This window comes from Phocoena phocoena, chromosome 15 (assembly GCF_963924675.1).
Source record: "Phocoena phocoena chromosome 15, mPhoPho1.1, whole genome shotgun sequence".
Classification (NCBI taxonomy): domain Eukaryota; kingdom Metazoa; phylum Chordata; class Mammalia; order Artiodactyla; family Phocoenidae; genus Phocoena; species Phocoena phocoena.
The window spans coordinates 19,087,630-19,110,838 of NC_089233.1; the positions used below are offsets into that span (position 1 = coordinate 19,087,630).

Sequence of the window (23,209 nt, forward strand, 5' to 3'; positions counted from 1 at the left end):
TGTACTTATACTCTTTTCCTATATGTTCTCATCAAGTCTGATGGCTTTTAATATATGATAATGACCTCCAGGTTTATAGCTCCACCCATGGCTTCCCCCTTGAGGTATACCCACCTGTCTACTTGACACATATCTAATAGAGATCTCAAAATTATCGCATCCAAATCAGAAATAATCTTTTTCCCACCACCACTCCACTCCAAAAAACAGGTTGCTACCAGTTCTCCCCACATCAAAAACTGTAGTGCCATCAACCCAAATACCCTCAAACAAAAAATCTAGGAGCCATCCTCAATTCCTCTCTTTCTCTTATGCTCCATAACCAAGCTATTCCAAGTCCTGACAGTTCTACATTCAAAACATATGGAACACATCCATTTCTCTCCACCTGTGTTGTCACTCCCAAGTCCAAGTCACCATTACCTTTTGCCAGAACTAAATCCAGAGGCCCATATCTGGCCACACTTCCTTCATTCTTGCCTCGCTCCAATTCACTCTCAACATCATCCAGGGTGATTTTGTTAAAGTGTACATCAGATCTTGTTGCTCACTCATTTAAAATCCTTAAATGTCCACTTTGAGAATCAATTACCGTGGCCTGCTAGGCTCTCGCGACATGGTCTGGCCCCTGCCCAGCACTGCATTTCACTCTGGTCCCATCCCTTCCCTTGCTCACTATGCTCCAGCCACACTGGTCTCCTTTCAGTTTTTAGAACACTCCACACTTTCCTGCCTTCGATGGCAAGGTCTTCATTCTCTTGCTATTTCCCCTTCCAGAAATGCTCTTCTACAAGCTGCACATCTATGGTTCCATCTCACCCTTCAGACTCCAGCTCAAAAATCAAACCCTAGAGAAACGTTTCATTGATCAGCCTTTCTAAAGTAACCTCTGCCTAGTTACAGTCTGTCCCATCATCCTATTTATTTTCTTCTTAGTATTTATAACAACCTGATATTATCTTGTTTACTTATATGTTTCCTTGTATGTTATTTTTCTCCTTCTCCAATCTCCATCTAGAATGTAAGCTCCTTAAGGGCAAGACTCATGTATGTCTTTCACCACTGTGTCCAGTATTCAACACTTTACCTGAAACATAATTAGCTTCTATATGTGCTTAATGGATGGGTGGATGAATAGAAAAATTAATAGACCCTAGAAATCATCTTACTCAAGTTGCTGTATGCTGAGTACTCTCTCAGCATCCTCTTTCCATAGTGGATCTAGCCCAGGAGTCTATAAGGGAGAGAACTCTCCCAAAGATACAGAGATGCCCTCACCTTCCTACAGAAATGGGCACACTTTCTATTGCCTTCATCATAAAGTCCAAATTCTCTCCAGCACGCGTGCACAACTTCATCTTCCACCACTGCCTTCCCCCGTGCTAAGTTCACGGCACACTCAACTTCATACCATTACGTGAAAATACCAGTCATGCTCATGACCTTGCCTCTCTTTGGAATGCCTCTCTATCCCCCTCCTGCTAAACATCACTCAGCTTCCCTCTATAAAGCTTTGTCTGGTAGCCAAAGAGGTTATACTCTGTACTATCACAGGCCTCATGCATCCCTCCACCACCACATTTATTCTAATATATGATAATTCTATGACTAATTTTCCCCATTTTACTGTTAATACTTTGAGTAAAAGGGTTATGTCTTATGTCTCTGTCTATCCCACTAGTGCCTAGCATGGTGCCTTAGAGAGAGATACAGAAAAAAAATGTTGACTATTATATATGCATATTAAGAAATAATTTTTTAAGAGAATTTTTCATTATTGTATTGCTCAATGGGGTGAAAAGAACTGGAACATATTAATGGTTGTTATTCTGTCAACTATCTGACCACCATTAGTGAACCAGTGGGAGAGGCAATTTTTAATTTATGAAATGGAAATTTATTTCAATTAGTTATAATGTGGTTAAGAAATCACATTTGAAAATATTTATACTATGTCTGAAATAGACACACTAATACACACATACTCAACCTTTTCCCTTTTCACTCTCAGCTTGGATTTTTTTTAACTGAGCATAAGCACTGACAGCACTTCTTGGAACTGTTTAATGTATATTTAATGTTCACTTTTATGGTAACCCTACATTAAATCCCATTGGCCAAAAGCAAGTTATAGCTCTTCTGGTTGCTGGCCAAAGGCTGGTGGATCAGCACCATGGACAGAGTGAAATGGTGCCAAAGGTCAATCTAAGGCTACTTGTAAAATAACAGCTGTGACAGCAGATGTACTACCAACGAGAGACTGGTGTGAATGTTCCCCTGGGGATCATGGGAAGAGCGTGACATCAGGATTGGGGTCAACTCAGAGGCTGGGGTCTTAAGAAAACAACCACTCCTCCAAGATGTCTCTGAGTAGCATGATCTGCTTCATTTATTGACCCATATCGATTTCAACAATTTTTCAACCATTTGCTCTTCTGTTCCCAAGGTGCCAACATTTCCAAGCTGAAGTAAACATAAATACCTAACTAGAAATTATGAAGGACATTTGTTCTTTTTACCTGTCCAGCATCTATGACCCTTTTTTTCCTTTGCAAACCACCTTTCAAACAAATAAACTGTTCTTAAAAGATGACACTAAGGAATTGTTCATGCTATGGGGAAGCGTTTGTGATTATATTGAAGTTATGTTTAAGATGGAAGCCCCTGTCTTTTAGCAGTACATTCTGACAGCTACAAATGAAATAATATGATGTCTGGGATTTGTTTCAAAATAATCCAGGATCAGGGGAGTAGATAGAGATAAAGGAAGACAAGTTTGGCCATGAATTGCTAATTGTTAAAGCTGGAGCATGAGAACACAAGAGTTAATTCTCTCTACTCTTTTATATGTTTGAAAATTTCTATTAAACATATACATATACATGTGTGTGCATGTAACACTGAGAGGCCACAAAAAAATAAAAATAACAATGATTCCTGAAGAATGTATAATCCTGCACCTAAGAGATAATGCAGAGCAAGCTTTAATACCCTCTACTCCAAGAGGAGCTTTAAGGAGACTAAGCTATAACTGTCCCCTGCAGACTTGAGATTTCTGTCTCGCTCAAGATCATATGATGGACTAGGGAGTTCAGATGTCTAGGGATGTTCACTTTATTCTGGAGCAAGATGTCTCAGGAGAGTAGTTTCTAAGAAATGAAACCTTTCATGCACCTCCCCTGACAAGAGGCAGCTGGGGGCAGCTTGCAGTTGCAGGGGCTGAGGCTGAGGCTGAGTGTAGGGAACGGGTCCCTGGTTGTGATGATGGGCCCACGGTCAACACCTAAAGTCTGGGGTCAGAACTAAAACAACAACAAAGCATTCTTTAAACATAAGATGGGCTAGATAAGTAGAGGGAGTCGAGATATGATGCCAAGTACATAGGGAGAGGAGCTAAAACATGAAGAGGGTGGACAGGTACAAAAGGAAGACATACCTAAATATTTCCTGGATTGGGGGAGGGGGTTGGGGGGCTTTTCATGTAGTACCCACATCAGAAGCAAATAAGGAGCCAACACAGACACTGGTGGATAAAATAAGAAAGTGAATGTAAATTTGCTTCAAAATCTGTGGAACTGTGCACATATGGCAAGAATTACTCAGAGCTTATGGACAGCAGATGAGGTTGAGTGCCTACTATGTGCAAGGCATTGCTCTAAGCACCTGGCACACAACAGTTAAGTAAATAAAGTGCTGCTTCATTGAGCTAACAGAGAGATAGATAAATGTATTTGCCAATTATTTAAAAGTGTGATGATTTCACCTGGCTTTTTCCTTTAGAGAGAAAAGATGGCCTCCAGCTAGAAAAGATGGCCTCCAGCTCACTGCAATCCCCACTATTCCCCATTCCCTACTGTCTTTTTTAAAAAAATATATTTATTTATTTATTTTTGTCTGCATTGGGTCTTCGTTGCTGCGCGAGGGCTTTCTCTAGTTGTGGCGAGAGGGGGGGGCTACTCTTCGTTGTGGTGTGTGGGCTTCTCATTGCCGCTAGAGCTCAGGCTCAGTAATAGTGGCTCACGGGCTTAGTTGCTCTGTGGCATGTGGGATCTTCCCGGACCAGGGCTCGAATCCGTGTCCCCTGCATTATTAGCAGGTGGATTCTTAACCCCTGCACCACCAGGGAAGCCCTCCCTACTGTCTTATACTCTACTTCACTCAATTATGTTGTTTGCCTGAGCCCTGCAGCCTTTCGAGTTTGTGACCCCTGCCCGTCCCTGAGGTGCTTGTGACACTTGCCTCTCCTAAAAACACCAAATGGCTCAAGGAGCATATAAAAGACCCTGTTCTTAGCCGACTCAGAATCGTGGGTTGCCACTTAGTCTAAAGTAACCTTGGGCGGATACATCACCTCACTGAGCTGTCGATGTCCTTAACTCTAAAACGGATGTAATCTTACCTGTTTTATAGGATTTCTGTGAGGATTAGACCTTGCCTAGTCAGCTCTTACTCCTCCTTTGGATCTCATCCCTAGCTTTACCTCTTCAAAGAAACTTTCCCAGACCTCCTAAGTCAACTCCCTCTAATATACACAGATTCTAAGCATCATGTACTCGCCGGCAGTACCTGCCGCAGTTACAACTGTACACTAGTTTGTAGATTATTTGATTAACACGTGCCTCTCTCACCAGACTGAAAGCTCAGAAGTGGCAAAGGATGCTGTGTTTTTTGTTTGTTTTGTTTTTCTCACCACCTATCACCATGTCTAGCAAAAAAAAAAAAAAAGTGACCAAAGAAATGAAATAAAGAAAAGTAAGCTTGTAGACAGCTGTGTAAAGACAACTTCTGGCATGTACTAGCTGCCCAATAGATTCTCACCTAATGCCTCTTGGCTGCTAGAATTTGCATGTCAAGTTTTAACTAAGACTTTCTCAGAAAAAAAAGTCACTAAGTTTTTTTTAATAGTCTATCTACCCGCCAACCCCAGAACTGGGATTTTTGCTTTGCCCTCTGATATAAGCCAAATGCCTAAAACTGCCTGGCACCTAATCAGTAAAGGGATGGAGGGAAGAAGGGAGGGATGGGCGGGCACAGTTCTGGGGTTTCAGAAGTTGAAAGACTGGACAGCTCCTCCTGCCACCACCAGGAGGAAGCTGGGGCCTGGTCGGAGGAACCCTGAGCCAGAGATGACATCCTCTCCCAACAGTTTTAGCTACACCGACTTCCCCGGTGCCTGGGGCAGTAAGAGCCCCCGAGGCGAAGAGCAGACCCCGCTGCTCCGCAGGCAACGGACGGGGGCATTCATGGATGGGGACATTCACAGATGCGAACATTCACATATGCTCCCCCAGAGGAGGGCGGGGGGCGGCACCGTGTCCCTGCGCGAGGGCCGCTGTCCCGCCGAGGGTCGCCGCCTATAGCAGCCCTTCCAGCACGCGACCGTTCGCAGCGCGTGACAGAAACCTCCGCCAGGCAAACGAGTTCTCACACCCTGCGTCAGAAAGGACTTCGCGCCACCTCCTCATTAGCGCTCCTCAACCTCACAGTCTCTCCCCGCCTCCCAGAATCTCCGGCTGACGGAGAACGCCCACTCCCCTTTCTCACACTGTTCCACAGTCTCTTGCAAAGTGCCTGCAATGCGTCCGTCCGCCCCGGGGAAGAGCCGCCGAAACCCTTCTCATTATTAAAGTGTCTCAGCAGCGCGTCGGTGCGCTGCGCGCTCTCGCGAGAGTCCACCGCGCCGCCCCCTCCCCCCAGCCCCTCGCCGACGAGGAAGCCTCTGCTGAGCCCCGCGGCGCGCGGGCGCGAGTGGCGCATGCGTGGCTGCTGCTCCCAGCGCCCCCCGCGCAGTCCGGGAACAGAGCAGACGAGGCTGCGAGGAGGATCGTGCAGCCGCCACCCTACGAATCGTTGTTTGGTCCCCGCCGCTTTTCTCCCCTTAGGGACAGGACCTATTCGCGGCTTTCCTCAGCGTGTGGAGGTTTCCTGAGGACGGCCCGGGCCACCCTGGCCCAGAAGAGCCGGGCGCTGGCCTCGGATAACGTCGGCCCCCACCAGCAACCCGCAGCGGCCTGGGCGCGCTGCCGTGCCCCGAGCCTCGAACCCGGGGTCGGGCGGGGCCTACGCATCCGGCCCCACCCACTCGGGAGCCTCCCCTCCCCCGGGCCCTTACCCGGGTTTCTGACACACCCCTTCCCGGCCCGGCTGTCCGCCCCCGCTCTCCTGTCCGCGGTACCCTTGATTTTCTCCCAGTCCTCTAGCGTTGCTCTTTCCGACATTGCACTAAAAGATGCACCCTGGAAAACCACAACGCGGGGACACATCTTGTTAGGAGAAGAGGCTGAGTTCTTGGACCTTAGGGTACATGTTCACCTTTTCAAGGGCCTAGGGTAGATTTGATTAATCAGCCTGGGGTACCCTGTTCCTGCTGACACTGCCGTTTTCACTTCCCTGCCTTCCCACACTTCCAAAACCATTAGCAGGGAGCTCTCGAAGGTTTGGTTTCTTCGAGTCTCCTTTGAGCTAGACGTGAGGTTGACCCCCGGGTGAGAGCATGGCTGCATCCCTGGACCCTCGGATAGACGCGCCCCTGGAGGTTGAGGGATGCCTAATAATGAAGGTGGAAAAGGAGCCCAAGTGGGCATCGCAGCCCATTCTGGAAGGATCGGACAGCTCTGAGTCCGAGACTTTTCGCAAGTGCTTCAGGCAATTCTGTTATGAGGATGTGACCGGACCCCATGAAGCTTTCAGTAAACTCTGGGAACTTTGCTGCCGGTGGCTGAAGCCAGAAATGCGTTCCAAGGAACAGATCCTGGAGCTGCTGGTGATTGAGCAGTTTCTCACCATTTTACCCGAGAAGATTCAGGCGTGGGCACAGAAGCAGTGTCCGGAAAGTGGAGAGGAGGCGGTGGCCCTGGTAATACATTTGGAGAAAGAGACTGGAAGACTAAGACAGCAGGTGAGAGAGGGTTTCCCAAATGTTTGTATTTAGCAAGAAGGGGGTGGAAAGGAAGATGGGCAAGGGATGCATTGCAGGAAATGCAAATTATGGAAGGATAAATGGTAATAATGAAAGACCTTTAAAGGGAATCTACTTGAAAGGGATCAGAATTTCATATTAAATAGAAAAAAGGCTTTGGTTGAACTGTTATCTTGCAAATGACACTAAACATTATGCATCTAAGTATTTGTTTTAAATCTTTGCGTAATGTTTCCCCAAAAAATTATATGAGAGAACAGTACATTATGCTTCACAGGATTTTACTTTTGTAGCTTGATCCTAAAGAGGGCTATTTTGCCCTGCCCCCCACCCAAAAAGAAAAGGAAAGAAAGGACTTTATCAGTTACCCCAGGGCCTCTTGTAATCCTTTAATATTCCAATCCGTGTCTTCTGAAGTGCCCTCAATGTCATCATCCTTGTCGCTCTTCTCCATTTGAATTGCTGATCCTTATTTGTCAGTGGCTTTGCATGCTCTTCTAATTGTTTTTCAACAGCCCTTTCAGTAACCTCATGAAATCCTGCAAGATTTGCACTTTCACCTTGCACAGGATTTGTGTAAAGATCTGACTATTAGCAAGTTGCTGTGTTGGTCAGAAATAGACACCAGATGTCGAGATTAATTTTCTAAGTTTTCAGTGCACTAGTGAATTAATTAGTGTTCTGAGAACTTTCATTTCTCTGTGAACCTAATAGATATGAGGACTCAAATAATGTCTAGTCTGATAACAGGGAGGCTCTGTATTTCACTCCTAAGAGATTTTGCCCCTCTGTATACTAATAAAGAGCACTCTCCTATTCCCTTATGCCCAGACTTCTGGACAATACTATTATCCTGATGCCCTCAGAGGTCCCATAGGGAATGGAGTGAAATTTTCATTCCTTCTCACATCTTCTATCCTTCTTTGATATCTTTCTTGGGGGAATTTGGCCCTGATCTAGCCCTCTTTAACTCCCTTTTCCCACTATGGCACTGACTTTATTTCCCAGGTTAGCAGTCCTGTGTACTCAGAGAAGCAAGCCCCACTTGGAGCAGCATGGAAGGTGGCAGACTTTCAGCCACAGCAGGTGGAGACCCAACCCAGAGTGATGTCTCTGGAGGGAGCTGAAAGCCTCCACTCAGGACACCAGGAGCAGCTGAACCAAAAGAGGGAGCTTCGGCCCTTACCCAAGAATGGTAAGAAGAACTCAGAGCATGCCCAGTGCAGAGACCATGGCAGATTTGTTTTGTAGCCCTAACACTGTGACTTGTTCAGCGTAGCGTCCCCTCAATACATATTTGAAAGTAAATTGAATATTGGGGAGAAAGGCTTCATTAGCTTCAAGACTTGGGAATATGTGTGACATAAGTAAAAGAGATCTTAAAGATGGAATCTGAGAAAGCATAGATTGCCCAGACTGGCCTTAAGGTCTCATAGTGTTATTTACGAATCTCCATCCTGCAATCAGCTTGTGGTTTTTAGTCCTGCTGCATGTATAAGTGTGTGTGTTCTTGGCTGACTATATGCAACTTGGAAAAACTGTTAGAGGAAATGAGATTTTTTTTTCAAAAAGTGACTGACAGTAAGGCATCACGGAAGTGGCTTATGAGAGGGATAAACAATAAGACTTCATAGAGAAGAGACAACTGGTGTTCATATCTGCCCTAGATGTTAATGAATCAAGTCAAATACAAGGAAATGAAGACCCTGCCCTGCCCAGTCCACAGTGATCTCTCCATCCTCTGCAGCATGGTGTCAGGCTTAAAGAGAAGAGTGGAAAGATCACTGAACATACACTAGAAAGACATGGGTTTATATCCTTTCTCTGCCCCCTCCCTGTGTTATCTCGGGCAAGTAATATTAATTAATCTCTGTGTATTAATGCATAGAGATTAAGAAATTACGCTTTAGAGGTAGACAGTATGCGTTCAAAACCTACCTCTGCCATTCTTTATCTGTGTGGTCTTGGTCAAGTTACTAAACTTCTCAAACTTTCCATTCTGTCATCTGTAAAAGGAAAATACTAAGGTTGTTAGCGTAGATTAAAGGAGGCATCGTAAAAAGGGTCAGTGCATAATAGTGCTCAGTAAATGTTAGTTTCCTTTCTCCCATAATGGCATGATTATTTTTAAACTTCAAATCTGTCTGACTTACAGAACCCCTCATCAAGAGGCAAGATTCACCACTTCGGACCCCACCTCCTTATCCCTCCTGAAATTCATATTATGATAGAATGCATTGCAAATATTAATGGTTTCTGGATTTTTCATTGTTTGTTCATCAGCATCAAAGTTCCCTTGTTCACATGGATTATATGCTGTCAGTTACTTTACCTGATAAATTCATGGTGTTTCTGGATTTTGCCATCTCAGGTGATAAGGAATTCCTAAAGTAAGGTGTTTTTTTCTGTTGAGGTCCTTACTGGGGGTAAGGAGGACAGAAAATTTGAGGGATAGATATCTCAGAAAGGTGAATTCCTTCTAAAAGAAGAGAGGATTTCAGCCATGTGTGCCTAAGGGAATAATGTATTTCTAAGGAAGTGATTCAGTTTGATTCCATAGAAAGTGGTAGATCAAGCTTTTGAGTTCTTGGTCACAGTAATATTTATTCTTAAAGTTTTCCTAGATAGTGAATTCTAGAGGAGAAATTAGACCACAGACTGCCTTATCCTATATAAGCTTATATATCTTCCTTCCACCTTTCTGGGGGTATATTTCCCTGTAGTGTTCAGTACTATGTATCTGTATACGCTAACATTTTTTAGGACAGTATTCACTCATAGGGAATTAATTTGTGCTAGAGATAGCGAACTGGTAACTCACGTGCCAAATCAGATTGTTTTGTTTCACCTACAAGGAGTTTTTGGTTTGGGGGTTTTGTTTGTTTGTTTTTAGTTCTCAAGGTTTAAGACTTGAGATTGTACATAAAAGTCCCGCTTTCTGGCTTCTCTTGAAAAAGTTAGAAGCTCTGGGGCTTCCCTGGTGGTTCAGTGGTTAAGAATCTGCCTGCCAATGCAGGGCACATGGAAGATCCCACATGCCGCGGAGCAACTAAGCCCGTGCGCCACAACCACTGAGCCTGCGTTCTAGAGCCCGAGAGCCACAACTACTGAGCCCACGCACCACAACTACTGAAGTCTGCATGCCTAGAGCCCGTGCTCCACAAGAGAAGCCACCACAGTGAAGAAGCCCACGCACTGCAAAGAAGAGTAGCCCCCGCTCGCTGCACCTGGCGAAAGCCCACTCACAGCAACGAAGACCCAACACGGCCAAAGATAAAATAAATAAAATTAAAAAAAAAAAAAAAGAAGCTCTGTGCCAGGGCAAAAATCTCACAACGAAGCATAAGCTGGAGCTGAACACTGGGTGTACCCTTTCAGTGGGACATGTGCTCTCCAGTTCCCCACAGCCCTTACCTCTCCCCTTTCATGATGTCCTTTACCTGCTTACTCCCTAAAAGCATTTGTGTTTGTGCGCCCTGCTTTAGGGTACCGTGGTTTGGGGCATTGTTCTGAATTCATTGAGAAAATGACCAATTTATATTTGTCGGGTTTTTTATACATGCACATTTCATAAAAGGAGAAGCAGCATGAATAAGATGGCAGAGCCAACAACACTAATTGTTTCTTTCTCTTCCTACAGCTCGGCCTTCTCCCTGGGTTCCTGCTCCTGCTGTTGAATGGAACACCACAGATCAGGAAGTAACAGCCACACGAGTTCCTGTTGGGTCCCAGGTAAATTGTCATTGTTCTCTCTAGCCTAACTTCCTAGGATATTCAGTCACAATGATTTCCTCAAACTTTTATACTCCCTCCAAGAGACTTTTTCCCCCTTGCTCCTTTTCCAGAAGAGACTGCACCCAGCCATCTGAGTAATGGGATTCCTTGCTGGATCATCTCTCTTATGATGCTTTATAGTACCTTCTGCTTCATTTGGCACATAATATACACTTGGTTCTTTGATTTTAATTTTTATTTAGGGCCTTTCTGTGCTTCATCCATGATCATTCAGCCTTCAAAAACCCATGTGGTTATCTTGGTAGTCATTACTGTTAGTGTGTTACAGGGACCACTGAAAGATGTCCACATGGCAAGAGGTTTTTCCTACAAAAAGAGTGTGCGTCAGATTCCTGCTCACAGAGACCTCTACCGGGATATTAGAAAGGAGAGTATTGGGAACATGGTCTCCCTGGGTAAGGATTCTATCCCTTTTCAAATAAAAGATTTGGGGATTTCTAATATATTCACTTCTACCGATGATAAAATAGTTATAAATGTTATCACTTTAAGGACCTCCATGGGTTGTCTAGTCATTTCTGGCCTCTAGCATACCATGTTCTCATACCTCACTCATTCCTTTCTTCCAATTTATATTATAGATTTTTATACATTCTTATAATTTAGTGATTAAAACATTGGGGAGATTTATATATGATTGTCATATTATTGAAATATAAACTTACCTACATCCACTAGACTAAAAATTCCATAAAGTCATAAGGTCTTTTTAGGATTTGTTTTTGTTTAACCCATAGTAACCCCAACACTGTGCACAGAGCCTGACATATGGGCGGCACCCAGCAAATATTCACTGAGTGGATGGAAATCTTATAAACAGAAGGAAAAAAGTAATTTCAATACAACCTTGATAGCGTGTTGTGAATTTTTTAAATAGCACAAATTTTTACAGGCACACATAACCACTGAAATGTAATTTTACAAGCAAACTTTTGAAGAGCTATATCATCTGCTTTAACAATAGGGCTAAATATGGTTCATTCATATGTAAGCTACAAGTCAGAGATTACTTATGAATAAAATTATAGGCCTAAAACGTGCACCAATACACACTATAGATACTATAAACCTTTGTTGTCTAATAGAGTAGCCACTAGCTACACGTGGCTATTTAAATTTAAATTTATAAAATTAATTAAAATTAAATAAAGTTTAAAATTCAGTTCCTCAGTGACAGTAGCTACATTTAAGGTATTCATGGGGCTTCCCTGGTGGCGCAATGGTTGAGAGTCCGCCTGCCAATGCAGGGGACACGGGTTCGTGCCCCAGTCCGGGAAGATCCCACATGCTGCGGAGCGGCTAGGCCCGTGAGCCATGGCTGCTGAGCCTCCGGAGCCTGTGCTCCGCAACGGGAGAGGTCACAACAGTGAGATGCCCACGTACCGCAAAAAAAAAAAAAAAAAAAAAAGGTATTCAATAGCTGTATTGGACAGCACAGTTATAGAACATCATCATCAAAGAAAGTTCTGTTGGACAACAATACATATAGACCCTGAAGTACAGAGTTTACAAAATAGGCCATGTCAAACTGAATGAATAAAGATAAACTGACAATTGTTTATAATCAGAAAGTAATTAAAGCAGTTTAAAAAAATGATCAACTTAAGATGACACACCAGTAACAAAGCACTCTTCCCAAAACAGCAGGACCCTTGATTTTATTTTATTTTTATTATTATTTTTTTTTTAATTTTTTGGTCACACCCACAGCATGTGGGATCTTAGTTCCCCGAACAGGGATCAAACTTGCTCCCCCTGCAGTGGAAATGCAGAGTCTTAACCACTGAACTGCCAGGGAAGTCCCAGGACCTTTGATTTTAATTTTACTTAGGGTCTCTGCACTTCATCACTGATCATTCATCCTTCAAAGACCTGTGTGGTTATCTCGGTAGCCATTGCTGTTAGTGTTGTTACAGGAGCCAGTGAAAGATGGCCACATGGCAAGTTGCCTACACAATAGCTGTTTCCTAGTGTTGCCTTGGATCACACAGCATCCAGACCTAGTAAAATGATGAATTATAGGTCTTAGTAAAATCTGCCATGAGTGGGTTAGAGACCATACTATGGACATTCAGATTTAGCCCAGTGCCTCCATGTATAATAATTACATATGGAAAGGCCCAGGCCCATAGACACCTGGCTCAGTCTTTTATCATAAATTGTAAACTAAAGGCTTATGAGTTTAGCCTACAAACATATTTGGGCCTTGCACAGAGTTTTAATATAAAATTAGTTTATAAATCTGGATTTCCAGTATCTCTTAAAAAAATCAAATGTCAGGCACAATGGGCCCACCTTCTCTCACAGCAGCCATTGACCACAGCTGAGTGGAGGAGCTCATGCTAAAATGCCAGGGCTCTCACTCCAGCCACCTCACTCCTTTACTTTGCCTGCCTGGTCCTGGTAGATGTTTGAACTTTCATTGTCCCTACACTTACTTCTCTCATGTGAAACTGAAGAGCAAATCTCCATCCCCAGGGTTCTTTCAGCAAGGATTTGATTTGATGCTGCCTCCCTAGGAGAATTCTGTGAAACTCCAATGTGTGTTTTCTATAGAAGGAAACTAAATGTTATTACATACTTATTAGGCATTGGACGCTTTACAGATGATCCTTTATTTAATATTCCCAGCACCTTGTTGAATAGATTATATTATTTCCTAGGAAACTGAGGCTCAGAGAGATTAAGAAACTTCCCTGGTCAGAAAGTAAAGTAAGTGGTGGAGCTCGGATTCCAATTTAAGACATGTTGATCTCCACCATATTGTAAAGTAAAAAATTAAGTTACTTTCCTATTCTTACGTCTCTTTCCCATTAACTTCGCCAGAATGTCTCCAAAAGTTCTTGACTTCTCATCTCCCATAGCCCTAGTGTATGTGTGTGTTGAGTGGGGGAGTGAGGGGATGTGGGGAGCAGGTGTAAGCACACTTTATAAGTAACGAATACTGGTTCATAGGAGCACGCTCTGAACCTAACACAATGTTAGATACTGAGAGGGAATTGAAGGTAATGTAATACGTGTTTCTTACCCTTAAAAGTTTTCCTTTAAGAACTAGCTGGGGAAGGAAGTGGTACACATATGAGAAGTGAAACAGTAGTCTTAAGTTAGTAGATGATTGTGCCAAATAACTCGTGTAAGAAACTAGTGTGCATGATCGTGATTGAGGAAGACTTTAGAGAAGGAACCGAACAAGACCTTTAAAGGATAGGTGTGAACAAGTGTTCCAGGAGAGCGTACTACAGCAGGAGATTGGGGCATGCAGTGATGATCTCTCTAGCATGAAATATGTTTCTCTTACTCTAGGAAACACAGTGTCTACAGCTAACAAGATGGCACAGTTGGAGCAAAGAAAGGAGCCATGGACAATAGGTCGACAATCCCCCAATAAGAGGAATGTCCTACAAAGCAACTATATCAAGGAAAAATCTGTTCATGCTATTCAGACCCCTGCAAGGAATGCAGGGAAAATACGGAGAGAGCAGCAGCAGTGGGGTTTGGAAGATGAAAAAATAGCAGGTGTGCATTGGAGTTACGAGGAAACTAAGACTTTTCTTACAATTCTCAAAGAGTCTCGCTTTTATGAAACACTTCAGGCCTGTCCCCGAAACAGCCAAGTATATGGTGCTGTAGCTGAATGGTTGCGAGAATGTGGCTTCCTCCGAACGCCAGAGCAGTGTCGGACCAAGTTCAAAAGTCTGCAGAAGAGTTATCGAAAAGTGAGAAATGGCCATATGCTAGAACCCTGTGCCTTCTTTGAGGACATGGATGTTCTGTTGAACCCTGCAGCTCATACTTCATCCACGGATAAGCCAAAGGAGATTCTGTCTCTCCCCAGACTAAAGAGAATTGGTATCAATGCTAAAGAACAGATCAATCTGGTGGAGGAGGAAGAAGCCGCAGAAGAATCTGATGGTGATGGAATGGGTGTTGAGTTTATCCAGAAGTCTGAGCTTCGTGGTGCTCCTGTCTTATTTCAAAACCTGAGTGGTAAGAGTGGTGCTTTTTTTTTTTCTGGTTTGAAAATGGATAATGTGGTCTTGTGGAAAAAGGAGTAGACCAGAAGTGACCAAACCCAGGGAATTCTGTCACATACACCTTGCCACTCATCACTGTAATTGGCCATGTAACTGAAAGTACTCCCAGGTGTTTTGTTACCCCCAGTGCAGTCTGAGTAACAGCCATGAAGGGTTCTTTTTTGGGTTAGAGCACAGCATGCGTTTTGAGTATTTGGGGTCTGTGGAAGGAAGACAAATGGAGTCCAGGGTCCTAAGGATCTAACATTATCTGAGAATTGTTACAATGCAGTCAATTGTATTAGATTGTAACAGTCAAGGATACATTATTATACTATCAAGGATAGTCCATAAAGGAATATGTAACTAACAACAACAAAAAAAAAAGAATTAAAAAAATAAAGAAATTCAAAGAGAAGACAAGAAAGGAAAAGAAGAATCACAAAGTAGATGCATTAAATGGAAAAAATCAGTAAGATGATAGATGTAAATCCAAATATATCATTAATTACAAATTTAAAAGTCTAAGATTATCAGATATATATTTTAAAACTATATTGCTTACAAGAGATACATCTTTTTTTTTTTTTTTTTTTGGAGCAGAGAAAGGCTTATTGCAGGGCCAAAGCAAGGAGAATGGGTGGCTTATGCTCAAAAACCCAGAACCACAAGAGATACATCTTAAACAATATTCAGAGATATTGAAATTAAAAGGATAAAAAAAAGATACTATGCAAAAGAAAGATGGTGTTGAAATTTGGGGCATGGGACATGCAGAACTAAACCACCAGTTAGTAGCTATGTGACAGCTGACATATCATATAACTACTTTGAGCTTCAGTTTTCTGTCTAAAATATAGCTAAGAGTATGAGGGTAGTTGTTAGTGTTAAATGAGATAATGTAGATGAAGGCATTCTGCAGATGCTAAAATGCAGTAAAACACTGCCTGGTGTCACAGTTATTAGTAATGTTTCTGTACTCCACTTTATGAAAAGATGATAATTTCTTAGGTAGAATGGAAAAATAAACCAGGCCGGGAGATCTGAGACTGTACTCATGACTGTACCTATTCAAAACAAACAGATCTCAGGAAAAAGATGGGAAAATGCATTATACAGGTATTCATCATTCTGGAAATCCACAGACATGAGGGTAGGTGGTTTCAAACATGGAATCCAATGATATGACTGAAAGAGACCACCCAGTAAGACGGAGGCCAGAAAAGACTTTCCTACTAGATTATAAAACACCCAAAAAGCATGTTTAGCAAACTGTCTTCATACATATCCTGAAAAGCTTAATTCTGCTATAAAAGCAGGACATCTGCCTGTCTTACAGATGGTTTCATCTCTCAAAGTAGAGGACTCAGTAACATCAAAAACTACTCTGGACATAGTTCTGCTGTTCAAAGAAGACGGGCTAAAGAAATGATAGGGAATTTGGGGGAAAAGTTCCTGCTGGGTGTCCTAGCCCATTATTCCTAACAATTTTTAAAAGACAGACAGCTAAATCCTTAAGAACCATAGCAATGACAGATTTGGGGGGCTGCATTTTTATTCTACCAAGTAAACTTTGAGATCAGTTCATCAATTTTAATTTTAAAATCCTATTGGGATTTTGACTTTATAGATTCACTTGACAATTGATATCTGTACAACTTGAATCTTCCTATCCAGAAACATAGTGTCTCTCCATTCTTTCTAGTTCTTTTATGTCTTTCAATATAATGTTATAGTTATTTTATATAGACCTTCTCATTTCTTGCAAAGCTTATTCCCAGGCATATAATAGTTCCAGGGAATGGAATTTGTTTTCTTGTACTTCTTATATTTTGTAATGTATAGAGGCTTCAGACACCTTGTATCTTTGAACTTTATCCTTGAATGGCAGGTGTGCACTGGGGCTACGAGGAAACCAAGACTTTCCTTGACATCCTCCGTGAGACTCGGTTTTATGAAGCACTGCAAGCCTGTCATCGGAAGAGCAAGTTGTACGGGGCCGTGGCTGAACAGCTGCAAGAGTGTGGCTTCCTCCGGACACCGGAACAGTGCCGGACCAAGTTCAAAAGCCTTCAGAAGAGTTACCGCAAAGTGAAAAATGGTCACGTGCTAGAGTCCTGTGCATTCTACAAGGAGATGGATGCCCTGATTAACTCTCGGGCATCTGCCCCTCCCACTAGCACCCCAGAAGAAGCCCCGTCACCCTCAGTTCAAGAAAGAGAGGACATTGAGATTGAACCCCAGGAACCTACGGGCTGGGAACCTGAGGAGGACTCACAGGAGGCAATAGTTGAAGATTCCAGCAGTGAGAAACTGAGTGAGGAGGAAATTGTGCCAGAGCCAGAATTCCAGGGACCTCCAGGTTTACTGCAAAGCCCGAGTGGTAAGGATCATGAGGGGCTGTGGTCTAAAGAAGGAGGAAGTGGGATTTACTGACAGATCAGAAGAGCTGGCACATCGCTCATGAAGGTCTATTCATTAAGCAGATATTCGTGTGTCCTGTGCCATTTGAGGAAAGGGGGGAGGTATCGATGAATAAAACAGAGTCCCTGTTCTTATGGTGCTTCTCTTCAAGGGAGGAACTTGGATTCTCGTGATTTGGTTTTTGGGACCTCAGCCTCGGTTTTGGTGTGTATGGGGCAGATAATGTTTAATATCTCCTAGAAATATTGTGGGGAAGAAGAATTTGGAATTAAACGTGAGAAAAACTCAGATCAAAGAGGTGTGTCAGTAAGCTCAAAACAGAAATGTCTCAGTTATGTGTGATGTGCATGAGAAAAAGGATAGGCAGAGAGAAAAAGACTTTATTCTGGTACTGAGCTCCACCTGCGGGTTTCCCGCTGACCGCCGGATGCCCTCACAGGCGTCTCACCAGCAGTCCAGGCTTAAAAATTTCAAAATTAAAATCAGCATCTTCCTTCCCACACTATGGCTCTTCCCTGTGTCCTCCCACAGGTCATCCAGACTTAAAAGATAGAGATTCTTTTGATGCCTTCTCTCTCATTGTTTACATCCAGGCAGATGATATGTTTTTTCAGCTGTTGTAGAACTCCCATCTGCCCCCCTCTTTAGTTACCATAACCATTACCCTAGTTTAGCGTTTCTCTGTCTCTTGCCTAAACTATTGTAAAAGTCTCCAAACCAGTTTTCTCCATTAGACTTGTATTAAGATTCCACAACCATCCTTAATCTGAGTTTGTCTTTCTAACCTTACCTGTTATTATTTTCCTTCCTGTACTCTATGCTTTTATTCAAAACAAACATTAGAAAAGGAAGTTCACACATATGCTCTCTGGTAGTATTTATACAGGAATTTGTTTTTGTATGGGAATGAAAGCTGAAATTATTAACTCTGTAACTGGAACTGTTAAAGTTGATAACTTTGGAAACAAAGTCCTTCTCTTGTGAATCTTGTTTTTTAAGGTGAGCTCCAGATCTGTCATCAAATGATCAGGCTCTGTCTGAGGCAACTACTAGGCTATAACTTCCTCCAAATCCCAGAACAATGTTGGACCCAATCAGAGTACTTCAGAAGATGACATTGTTAGGGCTTTTGACCTAAGTCAGTGGATTCATTGATGGCTGTCCTCCTCTTCCAGCCCAGGACACAGCCACCCCACTTAGGACTGAGGGATGTTGGCAGTTTCAGCTCAATATGTGGAAGGAAAGTAACGTTGAAATTAGCAAGTAGAAAAAAGACAGTACAGCAAAATGCATAAGAAGGGTTTGAGAATCAAGCAAACCTGGATTGGGCCTAAGTTACACAGTTTGTGAACTATTTATGGATCAAATAATACGATGTCTGAATTTACTTCAAAATAATCCGGGTAGAGGGAGCAGAGAATGTGTGGGAATAGAGATGAAACAAGATTGGCCAGGAGTATATCATTGGGTAAGTGGTTCATAGACGTTCAGTTTATGTACTGTTCTCTACTTTTCTGTTTAAATTTTCCATAATAAAAAGTTAATACAAAAGCCACCCAGTTAATAAGTGGCCAGGGTGGAATCATAACCAGAGCTGTCTGATTCCAAAGCCTGTGTCTTCACCACATCATGCTCTCTGTTCAGAAGACCCCTCGGCAAAGCTGGATCCGAGATGTACTGTGGGATGCAGATGAAAGAGTGAAGAGAAGATAATTCTGGTTGTCGAGCAGTGAGAATTAAGATTTGAGTTAGTGTGGTCTGTGTGTGAGACTGCCAGAAAAACAAAGTGACAGCAACATTTGAGAAGGAAGAAATACTCTTGGATAGAGTTTGACTAGAGGTTGATGAGCTTAGAAGTCCATTGAGGAATTTGGACTTGATCATTAGAATCTAAACACTAATGAAGTGTAGTGTACTTTCATTATAGATGAGAAATTTTGAAAGCAGGATGAATTGTAGTGGAATTTCAGGGAGATAAACTAAGTTGCTCCCACGTTAATCAGGATACAGATTGGGGATAATGGCTTGGATTATAATTAAATTCTGAAAACATTTCCAGAGGCCTGCTTTGTGCTGGGTATTATTGGCTATTCGTGGAACTGAAAGAAAATAAGGCCCAGTGAATCAGAAAGATTCTCCACGCCTGAGGCCAGTGAAGCACACAGGGATCCTAACAGACAAGGCCTGTAGGCCATGTTGTTTATGTTGATACATGACTGGTCTGAAATGTTTATTGTCTTTTTTTTCAGATTTTGAAATTGGAAGTAGTATCAAGGAGGATGCAACACAGGTAATATATAAGGACGTGGAGCAGCATAGGGCACTAATAGAAAAGTCTAAAAGGGTTGTTTCTCAGAATGCTGACCCAGGTAAATATTGTAAAAGGGAATGCATCTCAGGAAGACAATGGGGCAACCTTCAAGGAGTCAGACAGGGAAAACTGATGTCTCAGCCTAGAGATTTAGGGAAAGCTGTCGTGCATCAGAGGCCTTTCATGGGGAAAAGGCCCTACCGACTTCTCAAATACGGAGAAAGCTTTGGAAGGAGTGCTCGCCTCATGTGCCGGATGACCCACCAGAAGGAAAATCCTTATAAGTGTAGTGTCTGTGGGAAGTGCTTTGGTAGAAGCAGGAGTCTAATTAGACACCAAAGAATCCACACAGGAGAAAAACCTTTTAAATGTCTTGACTGCGGGAAAAGCTTTAACGACTCCTCAAACTTCGGTGCCCACCAGAGAATCCACACAGGAGAGAAGCCCTACAGATGTGGAGAGTGTGGAAAATGCTTCAGTCAGAGCTCGAGTCTCATAATACATCAGAGAACCCACACTGGAGAGAAGCCCTACCAGTGTGGAGAGTGTGGGAAAAGCTTTACCAACAGTTCTCATTTCAGTGCCCACAGGAGAGTCCACACTGGTGAGAATCCCTACAAATGTGTGGATTGTGAGAAGAGTTTCAATAACTGTACGAGATTTCGAGAACATCGGCGAGTACACACTGGAGAGAAGCCCTACGGGTGTGTGCAGTGTGGCAAACGTTTCAGTAAGAGTTCTGTTCTCACTAAACATCGGGAGGTTCATGTGAGAGAAAAGCTTCTGCCATACCCTCCAGCGCCCTATGCCCCAGAGAACCCACACAAGGGAAAGACTGATGAATTCAGGCAAACTGTTTGATGAGGATCTCTTCTCTTCCTAAATGTCCCCTTAGCCATTTTACCCTAGTCTCACTCTTGGAAGCAATCTTTTCTTAGCTATAAAGTGTAATTCCCAAGATAAGGTTGAGAATATAAATAAAGACTTGGATCCTGTCCTCACCTCTGCCTCTAACTTGATGTCTGTTCCTCTCCTTCTATGTGTCTCAACTTTTCCTTTAATAAAATGAAGAAGATACAGTGTCTGAGTGCAGAATGGAATTCGCTTCAGTATGTCGAGGCCACTGCCATGGGATCGCTAAACCCAGCAACATCCAAGATCCTTCAGTGTATGGGAGAGTTGTTATCAAGGAGATAAAAAATGCTCAAAGTTCTTTTCATTCTCTACCACATGCGATCCCGGATGCAACTTGATCACAGAGTTTCCTGTTCGGGTAGAACTTTCAGGAGCCTGATGAGGACCACGTCAGATCCATCTTGGTTTTGAAGATATTCACAAAAGGAGATTGAAGATTTTATAGTTTCCATCAGAAGTCTGTTGCAGTGTACCTTTTTTGTGTCAAGAAGTTGATCTAAATAGCTATGGTAGATTCCCTGTATTGTCACTGAAATAATGCCTTGCCCTCCATAGAGATGAGAAGCAACTGATCACCCATCGTCCTTTGTAGACTAACTGTTTCTGTACCTGAAGACTGAGAGCCTCTCGGCTGCTGTTTCTCCAGCCTATAAGTAATCCAGTTCCTGTTACTGTTTCTCCGAAGTCCCACGCTTACCTCTTAATTGTTCTGGGTGCCCTTGTCTGACTCTTCTGCACTACCATGCCCTCCTCAGACTGCATAGCATGCGTGCTCATGGTGTGTCTCATTAAAGTAGAATTTCAGACACATTCTAGTTCTGAATGTGTGACTTCTCTGGTTTTTACCTAGAATATGACTGATAACGTTGGCATATTTTATGCCTCCCAACCCCACACTTCAGTATAATATTGTATAATTTTAGATCGTTTTCTAAAACTCTAAGGAGATAGGGAAGGAAGTGAGGTAGAGACCTGAAACATTCAATATTTATAAGATCAGTTGGACTCCTTAGACCTGCTTTAGATCAGATAGCCACCTTGGTCCAGACCAGCACTCCAGAGCTGCTTGTTAAGTTTACCGTTCTCTTCTCTGAGGCTTCTAGTCCCTGTTCATGTGGTCATAAACCTCTCTGTAGAACCCTGAGTAATTTATACAGCTCTATACCTCAATGAGTGAAGGTGGAAATATTTACTGAAACTTCCAGGCCAGAACACTTTTCGTTTTCCACATTTACCAGTTGGTCTGAAAGATGTCTTTGACAACCCCCAGCACTGGCCCGATAAATACTGAAGGAAGGGTTCAGATGGGGAGACAGTTCACTTATGGACGTTGCAAACCAGGGATTTGGTCATCCAAAGCTGTTGAACTCCAGGAAGAGGCCAGTGGCATTTATACCCTTAAGATGAAGGTAACCTCGGGGGGCTTGGCTTTGGGGAGGGAGAAGTCATAAGTTTAGTGGAAAGATAACCAGAGTCAGGGCTGAAGATCATTTTTTTGATCTTCTCTCTCCTTTCCTTTGTCAGATGCTCTCTTATTTGAAGACATCTGAGTATGTTTGAATCTTTTGAAACTTGTTCAACAAAGTACCAAGGAGGGTAGGCAGTGTAGAAGGAAATCCAACTTACGGTGCCAGAATCGGGTGTGGCCTGTTGGAAGGCAGGTGACTCAGGTAAACATTGATAAGTGTTTCGTACATTTGTTAGGAACGTCTCAGTAGGTTGATTTCCTCTGTGTTGTCTGGATTATAGACTTCTAATGGTAAGTGCAGTTTCATGTTGGTAGTGTGCCTAGCACAGTGAGGTGTGTGTGGTGCCAGTGGGCGTGTGCTCGTACCGTGTCGATGTTCTGGAATTCTAACTCTAAAGACGACGCACATTAATAGAAATCACCACTTAGTAATAGGTACGCAGGATTGATCATTATATCGAAGCATGATTCAGGAAAGTAGATGATTTACTCATAAATATTTATTAAGCACTGTTATGTGTAAGGCTGTGTTCTAGGCACAGTGAGGGATATGAAAATGAAAAAAGGCATGGTGTCTGTGCTCAAGGAACTTGCAATATGATGGAAGAAGTATCGCAGCAAAACGTTATGTCAATTATGTTCATGTCAATTACGGAACATAATTAGCTTATTAATGAAAAAATCACCTTCACTTGCAAAAAGAGTTTTTTTAATTGCCTAAAATCATATTCTCTACCTCTGTCGCTTCAATTTCCCCAGTGGTAGGAAAGGCTCAAGAACCACTCCTTCTCCAGTGGAATAAACTGATTCTGTCTGTCATATGTCTGGGATCAAGCTAAGGTGAAACTTGGGTTCCCTTACCTTTTCCCAGTTGTAAGTGGACTATTTGAACTTGTATTAAATTAACTTACTGGACTTTGCTTCTGAAGAAATAGGAAGTCCTACCCACCATCTTAGACCAAGGCAGTTTGTATTTTATCCTTTTTAAGGTGGAGCATGAAAGTCAAAATGAACAGTCATACTCTGATTACTGTGTCTCATTTCACATAAATTGCCTTTATGAAGACCCGTAGGAGAAGGTTTCTTCCTAGGTCTCAGTACCAGAGAAAGCTCTGATTCTAAAGCAAAAAAAAAAAAAATTTTTACCTTACAAACACTGATTTTTTTTTTTTTTTACAACTTACTGCTTTTCTTTCTTCTGGCTGCTGGAACAAAGAAACTTACAAAAACAGAGCTTACAACTCACCTCAACCAACTACTTAAATCTGTATTTATCTAATACTGTATTTTTTCTTTAAAAATTACCCCAAATCCTATTTTTTTAAAGTGGTGCAAACAAGTAGTCATTTTATTCTCTTACCTCT

General features: G+C 42.6%; 1 protein-coding gene across 1 annotated transcript; it reads left to right on the forward strand.

Annotated features, from left to right (window-relative positions):
- Positions 1–6,493: 6,493 nt before the first annotated feature.
- Positions 6,494–21,170, forward strand: ZKSCAN2 (zinc finger with KRAB and SCAN domains 2). Its single transcript, XM_065892184.1, has 7 exons — positions 6,494–6,898; positions 7,928–8,114; positions 10,560–10,651; positions 10,983–11,109; positions 14,018–14,701; positions 16,619–17,110; positions 19,401–21,170. Exons 1-7 carry the CDS (start codon positions 6,494–6,496, stop codon positions 20,321–20,323), a joined length of 2,910 nt encoding a protein of 969 aa, XP_065748256.1. The 3' UTR covers positions 20,324–21,170.
- Positions 21,171–23,209: the final 2,039 nt, after the last annotated feature.

Coding starts and splice junctions, on each gene's coding strand:
- ZKSCAN2 (XM_065892184.1), top strand. CDS start 6,494: ATGGCTGCATCCCTGGACCCTCGGATAGACGCGCCCCTGGAGGTTGAG. Junction 6,899..7,927: donor CTGGAAGACTAAGACAGCAG/GTGAGAGAGGGT, acceptor TTTATTTCCCAG/GTTAGCAGTCCTGTGTACTC. Junction 14,702..16,618: donor CTTATTTCAAAACCTGAGTG/GTAAGAGTGGTG, acceptor CTTGAATGGCAG/GTGTGCACTGGGGCTACGAG.